This window comes from Nycticebus coucang, chromosome 9 (assembly GCF_027406575.1).
Source record: "Nycticebus coucang isolate mNycCou1 chromosome 9, mNycCou1.pri, whole genome shotgun sequence".
Taxonomy (NCBI): Eukaryota; Metazoa; Chordata; class Mammalia; order Primates; family Lorisidae; genus Nycticebus; species Nycticebus coucang.
The window spans coordinates 76,781,622-76,793,360 of NC_069788.1; the positions used below are offsets into that span (position 1 = coordinate 76,781,622).

At 43.7% G+C, this 11,739-nt stretch overlaps 1 protein-coding gene across 1 annotated transcript; it reads left to right on the forward strand.

Annotated features, from left to right (window-relative positions):
- The first annotated feature begins 570 nt into the window (after nt 1-570).
- Nucleotides 571-4,607, forward strand: LOC128594749 (mitochondrial import receptor subunit TOM40 homolog). The gene is made up of 2 exons (XM_053603638.1): nt 571-655; nt 2,959-4,607. The coding sequence occupies exons 1-2, from the start codon at nt 571-573 to the stop codon at nt 4,122-4,124; spliced, it is 1,251 nt and encodes a 416-aa protein (XP_053459613.1). The 3' UTR covers nt 4,125-4,607.
- Nucleotides 4,608-11,739: the final 7,132 nt, after the last annotated feature.

Consider the following 11,739-nt stretch of genomic DNA (forward strand, 5'->3'; position numbering starts at 1 on the left):
TACTAAATAACTTTTTGTTGTTCATACACGTTAGCTACCCAGTCTACGGCATTTTTCAAACCAGTCGAATTTATCAGCGGGGGATTGTTACCATGGCATTTTTTTTTTTTTTTAAATAACAGCCAGAATTGACTCAGATCCTCTATTTGGAAATCTAGAGCTGGTGATACACAAAGCTCCCTAGAGACGAAGCTTCTAAACATGTCCTGCATCTCCAGGGGGTTGCTCGGGAAGCCCAGAGCTCACCTGGTGGTGGGCTGGGCGGGGCGGGTCCGCCCGCAGTACCATTCTGCCCAGACATCTGGACGCAGCCTCATACCCCAACTTGGAGCCCTTTCACTGTGATGGACCCTGCCAGCGCGGGAATACAGCCAGGAATCCAAAACTAGACCTCCCTGGAATACCCTCCACCTCTCCCTGGCTCCCAGGTCCGAGAGGAAGTGGATGCTGTTTATCTCATTCGAGCTCAGGGATTGCCCTAGTAGTGCACGGCAGAGGATGTGTTCAACTCTTTCTCCAAGGGCAGAATCTGCAATGATGAGAACTGAATAAGTTTCCTATTAAACAGAGATGGGAAACGAAGGGGCGAAGACAGTGCAGAAAGCCTTAGAGAAACACCCCATTCATGGGTCAGCGGTCTGTGGAAATGTAGGAAGTAATGAAGATGTAGGTGCCTAATGAAGAAGTTACAGGTCAAATATTCACGTGTGGTAAATGTTGGCGTAGATCATTGGACAAGAGGACTGAATACATGCTGACATTACTTTTGTGATGGACTGCAGAGGGAGAAGAAAAACAGAGGCAGCCTATGAGCAGTATGAAGAGCCAGAAATGGCCAACCGACCCTCTGTTGAAACACAGGGGAGAAATCGGTAACTGGTATAGATATTTCCGCGCAAAAGGGATGAAGTTTGAACACTTGCTGGATTTTATTAGGGAACAAAAGTGGCAACTTCTACTGCTAAGTATACAGTTGGGACAGAAAGCGGTCATTGAAGAATATGAATGAAATGAGGATATTCGACCCATGATAGTTTTTGGAAGTTAGAAGGACATAGAATTTCCTAAGGAGATGTCACAAAAAGCTTCCAGAGGCTGTTGATTTTGGAACTGCGCCTAACCTGCATTTTTCGTGCCAGGAGATTATAAACTTTTTTGCTCCCCTGAAGCCTGTTAGAATCACCAAGGGAAGGCCACTGAGGAAGCTGATGTGCACTTGTAGCAGCCATGCTCAAGGACCTGGCCTGTGTTCACCACAGGCATGTTGAACTGTGCCTGAATTCATATCCCAAAGGAGGATAAGACTTCCAGGGGCAAGAAGCATTTCCTTTGCACATCTTTCTTGCACATGGGATATATGTTCCAGGGCAGACTCTGCAATTAGCAATAACTGCTAGATAAAGGATTTTGATTCTTGGGTTAATTGCTTCTAAGGAAAATTTCATAGTGGACTGTTGAGAGAGAAAGAAAGATTCTGTTTGGGTTAGAGACAGGAAATAAAGGAAATAAACCACAAATTAAAAATTTGGTTTAAATCATCTAGGATCTGATTTAAAAATCTGGTCTTTATTTTATATGTTTGCAGTTTGTTTTCTTAGATGATATGTTACCTATCGTAAAAACTACATATTTTTATCCTGTACTATTTTTTAAACTTTCTCCCATTTAAAAAATAATCAGTTCAAGGTTTTATTTTTTGCCTATGAATCAAGAGTTCTCATATAAAACTTCTTATGGAGTAAAGCGATGATTTGATTCTACCAAACATTCGCCAGAGCAAAGAAAGTTTTCAGACCTTTGAACCAGTATGGTTTTTTTCAGAATAACTTCAATTTTAGCTGTATTTGATTACTTAGGTACAGAAATTTTAAAAAATGCAAATCAAAGCAAAACATACATACTACAGGTTAGTGAGTGTGTTGAGACCAAATTCCGCCACTGCGAGATCACTAGGCACACGTGCAAAAAACAAAGGAGTGACTTTATTCAAGCATGCTTGGGCCGTACCTCTGGCAGGACTCTGCTCAGAAGGGACGACCCCGAGGTAGAGATGATGTCAGGTTTTATAGTCTTTGGCGTGATCATTTTGGGTTGAAATAAAATGCGGGGAATTTCCTGGGGGAAACCGGGACCAAGTTGGGGGGGGTTGGTTGGCGCAGGGATAGAGGTAATTTAGGAGGTTTAGGATTGGCTAGCTCTGTCTAGGCCCAGAGGCTGTGAGAACAAAGGAGTACATGTTGGATTGGCTGATTCTATTTGGAACTGACCCCGCCCGGAGGCTATGAGACCCAGGAGGGCGGACCCTCCCTGGTTGTAGTTAGGGTACAAGGGCTAACTTTTACCCAGGGCGCGGCTGCTGAGAATGTCTCAGCCCCTGATGAAAGACTGACTCTGTCCCCCCTATCTCACCCTGCTAACTAGCCTTTCTACCTTCTCTCCCATATCCCCTGTGTCTCCCACTGCCCTCAACATCTCTGGGTGGGAGTTAGTCAGCATTGTAGTGTAAATAACTCACTTGTAGTCAAAACCCTCTCTTTCCAGCAATTAAAGAGTTACTATAAAGTTTGTTAAAAAACTATTCCTCTTGGGTGGCCCCTGTGGCTCAGTGAGCAGGGTGCCGGCCCCATATACCGAGGGTGGCGGGTTCAAACCCGGCCCCGGCCAAACTGCAACAAAAAAAAAAAAGCCGGGCGTTGTGGCGGGCGCCTGTAGTCCCAGCTACTCGGGAGGCTGAGGCAGGAGAATCGCCTAGGTCCAGGAGTTGGAGGTTGCTGTGAGCTGTGTGACGCCACGGCACTCTACCGAGGGCGATAAAGTGAAACTCTGTCTCTACAAAAAAAAAAAAACAAAAAAAACTATTCCTCTTGCTGCAAAAAAACTGTGGTTGCTATGTTGCAGACTATCTTGAGATAAAGTGTTAGGATTCGGCAGAAGCCCCAAGGTCAATTACTTATTTAGAACTAGAGAGAAAAAAAGGTCTGGGGTGGCGGCGGCGGCAGCGGGTTCCGTTGCGCGTGGCGCACGGGGCGGAAGCGGAGCTCAGGCCGGGAGCAGGCGCCGCGCCAGCGACCCTGGGGAACGTGTTGGCCGCTAGCTCGCCGCCCGCTGGGCCGCCGCCGCCTCCGCCCTCGCCGCCGGGCTTCACGCTGCCGCCGCTCGGAGGCGACCTGGGCTCCGGGGCCAGCACCGGTTGGGGATCGGAACGGACCTCCGGAGCTGCAGCCGCCAGTGCTACAGGGACCGCTGACGACCGGGCCTGTGGCTGCCTTCCCAACCCGGACACTGTCGAGGAGTGCCACCGGAAGTGCAAGGAGCTGTTTCCGATTCAGATGGAGGGTGTCAAACTCACAGTCAACAAAGGGTTGAGTAACCATTTCCAGGTGAACCATACAGTAGCCCTCAGCACAATCGGGGAGTCCAACTACCATTTTGGGGTCACGTATGAGGGAACAAAGCAGCTGAGCCCCACAGAGGCATTCCCTGTGCTGGTGGGGGACATGGACAACAGTGGCAGCCTCAATGCTCAGGTCATTCACCAGCTGGGCCCCGGCCTTAGGTCCAAGATGGCCATCCAGACCCAGCAGTCGAAGTTTGTGAACTGGCAGGTGGATGGGGAGTACCGGGGCTCTGACTTCACAGCAGCCATCACCCTGGGGATCCCAGATGTGCTGGTGGGTTCAGGAATCCTCGTAGCCCACTACCTCCAGAGCATCACGCCATGTCTGGCCCTAGGCGGAGAGCTAGTCCACCACCCGCGGCCCGGGGAGGAGGGCACTGTCATGTCCCTAGCTGGGAAATACACATTGAACAACTGGTTGGCGACAGTAACATTGGACCAGGCAGGCATGCATGCAACATACTACCACAAGGCCAGTGACCAGCTGCAGGTAGGCGTGGAGTTTGAGGCCAGCACAAGGGTGCAGGACACCAGTGTCTCCTTCGGGTACCAGCTGGACCTGCCCAAAGCCAATCTCCTCTTCAAAGGCTCTGTGGACAGCAACTGGATCGTGGGTGCCACGCTGGAGGAGAAGCTCCCGCCCCTGCCCCTGACGCTGGCACTTGGGGCTTTCCTAAATCATGGCAAGAACAAGTTCCAGTGTGGCTTTGGCCTTACCATTGGCTGAGCCCCTCCTGGCTCCCGCCTTCCACACCCTTCCTTCTTCAGATCCCACCTCCACCTCACCCTGCCACGGAGGGGAGACTGGAGTCCCCCACCCCCTCCCTTCCCTCCCTTCTTGGGGGTCAGGGGAGGACAGTGGAAAAGAGGGAACCCACCACCCAGCAGCTGAGGAGGGAATTCTGGAACCAAGCATTCCGAGCAGCAGGGGCAGTGTGCCCTGTGGGCTTGAGGTCCCAGAAGGGATTCTGGAATGGAGGGGCACACAGGATTCCGAGCACCAGTGGCAGAGGGGCCAGATGACCTCAAGGAGGAGTGTCCTGGTGTCCCCCATCCTCCAAAGGGCCCTGGGCCCGCCCTGAGGGGGCAGCAAGAGGAGCTTCCCCATCCCTGTTCAGTCACCCCTGTCCACTTTGCCATCTACCCCTCTATATAAATCATGTTTATAAGTTATGAAAGAACCGGGACATTTTACGGAAAACAACAACAACAACAACAACAACAACAACAAAAAATATATATATATGTATATATACACACACACACACAAAAAAGGTCTGTTTAAACTTGTAGCCGCTTTTCCCGACCTTCTCTGCCCCCACTGCAGGGTTAGGATTCGCTGCTGGGCCCTTCAAGTGTAAATGACAATTTGGTAGTTTTATATTGTTAGAACCTTCTTTCTAAGCTTTGTGCCTGTCTACTTAAGGAGGCATTCTAGTCTGTCTACTTAAGGAGGCATTCTAGTCTTAAAGATTGTCACACCTACCCCCAAACACCCGTCATTTTTTGGTTTTGGGTAAACCTTAAGGATGTTTGTTAGTCTCAAAACTGTGAAGTGACTTGCCTGAATAGTCCAGACTGGAAAGGACACTAAGGACTTCATTTCAATTTAAATCAGCTCTAGATAGGAAAAAATATAAGTCTCCTCACTTGCTTCATTAATGGGGTCGCACATTCCATATTTTAGAAGTAGGGGCACCTTGCTTGAATAAAAATAGCATTTAATATACAGGGTGGCCATAAAGTTTGTGTGCCATTTTAAATTGCACATGAACTTTATGGCCATCCTGTATAATTATGTGAAGGTTTGTGGATAAAACCGTACTTCTGTCACCCTGTGGCAGTACTTTCTGCTTTACTATTAAACAACTTGTTATTTAAATATTGGACAAAATGGCTGCCTTCAAAATGTAGTTATTAATAAACTAATGCTATGTGCACTTGTGTAAGAGAATCAATGTCCTGTATACTTTCTTTGCCTTGTTAGTGTTCTCAGGTGACAACTGCTACCAAGAGGACAGTGTAGTGTTCTTACAATGGAATTTGCCCAGATTTTGTAGAGGTAATATCTGGAAGAGAGATCTTCTTCCACTTACTGGGTAACCATCTTTGATTATCAGCTAAGATACAAAATCACTGCACTGCCTGGGGTACTGTGGCTCATGCCTTTAATACTAACACTCTGGGAGGCTTAGGTAGGTGGATTGCTTGAGCTCAGGAGTTTGAGACCAGCCTGAGCAAGAGATAGACTCTGTCTCTCCTTAAAATAGAAAAACTAGGGCAGGGCCTGTGGCTCAGTGAGTAGGGTGCAGGCCCCATATACTGAGGATGGTGGATTCAAACCCAACCCCGGCCAAACTGCAACAAAAACATAGCCAGGCATTGTGGCAGGCACCTGTAGTCCCAGCTACTCGGGAGGCTGAGGCAAGAGAATCACTTAAGCCCAAGAGCTGAGATTGCTGTGAGCTGTGATGCCATAGCACTGTATCGAGGGCAACGAAGTGAGACTCTGTCTCTAAAAAAACAAAATGACAAAAAAAAACAACAAATAGAAGAACTGGCCAGGCATGGTGTGGGGCACCTGTAGTCCCAGCTACTAAGGAGGCTGAGGCAAGAGGATCACTTGAGCCCAAGAGTTTGAGGTTGCTGTGAGCTATGACACCATGATATTCCATCCAGGGCAACCGAATGAGACTGTCTCAAAAAAAAAACAAAACACTACACTATAAGTAGTCAATCTGAAGGCTTATTTCAGGCTAAAGATTTTAAAAAGAAAAAAAAGAAAGAAAAAAGAAATCTATACTAGACATTGTGAGAATCTTGAGAAAAGCAAACAGGACCAACCAATACAAAATTCTGGGCCAGTGAGACTGTTAATGCTGAAAATCCATCCCAGGCCATTAAGCTGGCCTTGGTACACATACCTTCTGAGTAGTGGCTAAAAGCATTCGTTTAGCTGCACTTAGACTGCGGTTGTATGTTTATAACTCTGAAATGCTAAAGAGTAACATTGGTTCCTTTCTCTAAAACCCCATTTATGGCCATTGTTCTACCGTTCAATATGTACCGATATTTGGACAATTTCTTATGAAGAAAGGAAATCTTTAAAGATTAGGGTTTGGGTGTGGTGGCTCAAGCCTATAATCCTAACACTCTGGGAGGCCGAGGCAGATGCATTGCCTGAGCTCAGGAATTCAAAACCAGCCTGAGCAAGAGCAAGACCCTCTTTTGACTAAAAAAAGAAAAACTAACTGGGTGTTGTGGCGGGCACCTATAGTCCCAGCTACTCAGGAGGCTGAGGCAAGAGGATCATTTGAGCCCAAGTGTTTGAGGTTGCTGTGAGCTGTGATGCCACAGTCCTCTACCTAGGGTGACTGAGTGAGTCTCTGGCTAAAAAAAAAAAAAAAAGGAAGGAAGAAAAGAAAAGGAAGGAAGAAAGAAAGAGAGAAAGAGACAACACTGACCCAGTAACACACCAGTGATGTCTTTCCTTATGGCCTTTGCTTCAAAGTTCAACCAGATTGGTGACTGTGCAGTGCTGCTTGCTCAACCCATCCATGTTCAAAGATTCCTTGAAATACCTGGGTTCTTGGTTTGCACAGATGACGAGCACTTTCTTACCTAAATCAGAGGAAGAAAAAAACATCTTTCCGGGAAATAAAAAGTCCTCTTGGTCATAATTTAAGGAAGAAGAAAACCATTAGTGAATAGTTAAGGGCATCAGCACATTCCAAGTGCAGAAATAAGATTTTCGGTACATATTCTTTTAAAATAGTCATCATTTTACACATTTTAAGGGTTAATTTACAAGATTTACTTTCACCTGATTTTATAATATATAGGGTTGGAAAACAAGATAGAATAAATCATGTCCTCTCAAGATGTAACAGCCAAACTTTATAAAAAGTCTGCTATAATTTGGCTATTCTAAGTGAGGGGGTTTAGCCCTGTTCTTGTAAGAATAATAATTCATGCTGCACGTTGAATCCATAGGGGCACTGACCTTGGCTCTCAGCAATAGCTGCACTCTGCAAAATATCAATCTGATCATAAGAGTTTTTATATTTTCTTCTCCTCCAAGCCCATAGGAATTGGATACTTAACCCAAAGAAGAAAAAAATGGCCTACAATACCTGGAGCCGGAGACCCATCTGCTTTGGGTGGTGATACAGCTAACAGGAAGAAATTGGAACTGGTGACATCTCACAGCCTTCAATTACATGGACACTAATCCCATCCCTGGTGTGGAGCCTCATTCAGAAAAATTCCTTTTAGTTCTTCTGGAAGACAAATTGGCAAAACACCCTCTGTGCCCGAGAGAGTCACACTTGAGGCTGAATGCTTAAGTGTGAGCCAGGGCAACTGCAATTACAATGATAAATTCTAAATTTTGTACCATATGTTCAGCCCCTACTAAAGAGAAAATATTATGCAGAATGCTAAAATGATGTTTCAGGTCATTCTAGCAAGCATAGGAGTTGATAATCAAGCAATGTTTTTCTTAAGGTTTTTAATTCTAACCCCCAAAGCCCATATTTCATGTCTTAGAAAAGTAGCTTTATTTTGATTTCCTCAAAAAGATTTTATTTATAGCTCCAATTTGGATACTGCAAAAAAAAAAAAAAAGGAATTTCTGATAGCTCTAGATTTTCTGCCTCTCTGCCAGGTGTACTTTGGTCTGGGAGAGGTGTGATCTCCACTCCCAGGGAGGAGCCAGCATTGTTAGGATAGGTCTGTGAGATTGTCACGGGGATTTGCTGCCACCTGCAGCCTGTGCATGCACAATGTCATATTTGTGAGAGCCAAATGGACTCAGAGTCATCTGCCACACCAGCCTGGGGATCAAAGCTTTCGCTCTTCCAGTTAATCCCACGGGTCCCCCGATGCCCTTTGCAGTTGGGCTCCCCCCTTCTACCTACCCTAAATTGCACGAGATCTTAGGAGTGTTCTTAGCGTTTTTCCTTTCAGATCTTAAGACTGGAGCAAAATAGAAAGTCTAATCTATCAGTAGCACGAGTGCTTTCGATCCTGCCATTTTGGAGTCCCTGTTGAGTTTACATCCAGCACAGCCTGATGCACCAACATCTGCTGGGATGGGCATGCCCTTTGAGGCTCAGGCCCACACACCCCCAGGCGGCCCCCACATGGACTCCAAAGTTGCCATCTTTTTAGTTCTCATTCCCTTAGTCACTCTACCCAAAGTAGAGCTCTCTGTCTCAGTGGTTGACATCAAGAAAGTTTCTAAAACAATATTATCTAGATTTATTTTATTATTATGACTCTTACCACAATTTCACATACATCAAAGTAAACCTTATATAAATATGACTTAAAGGACATGAAATGAATACTTGAGTACCCACCACATGGCTTAAGACACAGAACATTAACAATACCTTTAAAGACCTATGTGTCTCCTCCCATCACATTACTATTCTGAGTATTTAATGATTATTTTATCATGTGAGTATGTATCCCTGAGTGACTTTTTATTTGACACATTTTTATACTTGGTCTAAGTGATATTCTGTGACCTTTCATTTTGTACTCAATTTTACAATTATGAAATATACACATTGCATCATGTGTACCCGTAGTTAATTATTATTATGGGGATAGTGAGATGTGTAAATGCTCACTTTTACACAATTTTTCTGAAATGCATACTAATGTACACTATCCACGAGCAGTGTGTAAGTTTTGCTTTTGAACCACATGGGTAATCAATAATGGTTAGTACTATCTAACATGCTGTGTGTGGTTATTTTATATATCTATTAAATCAGTTTTATTCGGCGGCACCTGTGGCTCAAAGGAATAGGGCGCTGGCCCCATATGCCAGAGGTGGCGGGTTCAAGCCCAGCCCTGGCCAAAAACTGCAAAAAAAAAAAAAAAATCAGTTTTATTCACCTATTTTTTTTAAATTTTGCCTGTTTGACTGCCACTTATTAAGAGCTATGTGCTGGTGGGACTGCAAACTAGTACAACCTTTCTGGAAGGAAGTATGGAGAAACCTCAAAGCACTCAAGCTAGACCTCCCATTTGATCCTGCAATCCCATTACTGGGCATCTACCCAGAAGGAAAAAAATCCTTTTATCATAAGGACACTTGTACTAGACTGTTTATTGCAGCTCAATTTACAATCGCCAAAATGTGGAAACAGCCTAAATGCCCACCAACCCAGAAATGGATTAACAAGCTGTGGTATATGTATACCATGGAATACTATTCAGCTATTAAAAAAAATGGAGACTTTACATCCTTCGTATTGACCTGGATGGAAGTGGAAGACATTATTCTTAGTAAAGCATCACAAGAATGGAGAAGCATGAATCCTATGTACTCAATTTTGATATGAGGACAATTAATGACAATTAAGGTTATGGGGGTGTGGAGGAAAAGCAGAAAGAGGGATGGAGAGAGGGGGGTGAGGCCTTGGTGTGTGTCACACTTTATGGGGCAAGACATGATTGCAAGAGGGACTTTACCTAACAATTGCAATCAGTGTAACCTGGCTTATTGTACTCTCAATGAATCCCCAACAATAAAATAAAATAAAATAAAAAAAGAGCTATGTGCTGAAATCTCTCACTCCAGTTTGTGGATTTATTTTTAAGGTTTGCTTTGAATCTTTTTAGGATGCTTGCATTATTTCTTACTCCATTTTTTTCCCTCTATAATTTGGCTTTCAATATTAATTATTTTAACATTTGCCCTAGAAACTTCAGTACACAAATATCACTTAAAAATCTAAAGTTAACCATGGCATCTGTCCTCCTCCTTGGAAAAAAGTGAGAACTGGCTGTTTTAATTTAGATTATACCCACTATCTTTTATGTGATTTTTGCCCAGGATTGCAGTTGTAGCTGCTTTTTAATCCTGTGAATGAGGATGTATTGTTATTGCCTCATGCAGTCCTTGTGCGTTTAGATTCACCCGCATATACTATTTTCCTTGTCCTCATTTTTTCTTGCATTTCAGACTTTCTTTCCTTTCTTCTGGAATCACTGCCTTTCTAAAATAAATACAACTTTTGGAAATTCCTTTAGTAAACTGTAGTGTTTGATTTTGTGAAATGTCTTCATTTACTCAAATAGTGGAAAGAGAGGTCTAGATTTGTAGTTATCTTTTCTACCATATGTCGATACCCTATTTCACTGTTTTCTGGTTTTCATTATTGTGATTGAGAAATCTATTGTCATTTAAATTGTTACTCCTGTATAGGTGATCTGTCTGTTCTTTCCATTTTTCTTTTTTGTCGAATAGTTTAATTTGCTATGTCTGGGTATTGTTTTATTTATCTTTTCGATATATGTCGCACTTATTAAACCTGGATGATAGTTTTTTCATAAATCCTGGGAAATTCCCAGCTGTTATCTTTTTTGAAATGTGATGCTTCCCCATTTTCCCATTCTAGAAATTAGAAAAATTATATTAAAAATATAATAGGTTGGGGCGGCGCCTGTGGCTCAGTGAGTAGGGCGCCGGCCCCATATGCCGAGGGTGGTGGGTTCGGACCCAGCCCCGGCCAAACTGCAACAGAAAAATAGCCGGGCGTTGTGGCGGGCGCCTGTAGTCCCAGCTGCTCGGGAGGCTGAGGCAAGAGAATCACGTAAGCCCAAGAGTTAGAGGTTGCTGTGAGCCATGTGACGCCACGGCACTCTACCCGAGGGCGGTACAGTGAGACTCTGTCTCTACAAAAAAAAAAAAAAAACATATATATATATATATATAATAGGTCTTTTTGCTCTATTCTCCGTGCCTCCTAATCTAACTTTTATCCTTTTCATTTCATTCCTTATGTGCTCAGATCTCCCTTTCATTTCATTAATTCTCTCTTCATTTGTCTAATCTACAGTTTAACTTACTGAGTCTTTAATTTCAAGGTTTATATGTATTTATACCGTAAGTTCTATTACATTATTTTTCACTGGTCATTTTTGAATGTCTTTATTTCTTTAAACACTTTATTCATGGTTATTTCATGTTACATATCTTATAATGCATACATTTCAAGCTCATGGATAAGTTAATGTATTTCTTAGGGTTCTTGTTTATTTTCAGTTTTAATATTTTGTTTCCTCGTGTTTCTGGTAAATTTGGAGCATATATGTTAAGCTGATCTTGCTCAGGGGAAATTCTGGCAGGCATGAGATAGCGTTTTTCTCCAGAGAGAATTGATGTTTATTTTTCCCTATGAGGTTGGATAATTAAGTTTGAGAACTCATCCTAGAAAAAGTGCTACGTCATTAGTGAATATCACTGCAGTCACCTTCAAGGAAGCTCTGCACTGATGCCAGTGCCTACTCTACCCTTCAAAGCAATTTTGGAACTCTTTTTC

What these genes read in the sequence shown, in the direction of transcription:
- LOC128594749 (XM_053603638.1), top strand. Translation starts at nt 571, where the DNA reads ATGGGAAACGAAGGGGCGAAGACAGTGCAGAAAGCCTTAGAGAAACAC. An exon ending in GGTCTGTGGAAATGTAGGAA is followed by an intron (nt 656 to 2,958) that starts GTAATGAAGATG and finishes TTACTTATTTAG; the next exon opens with AACTAGAGAGAAAAAAAGGT.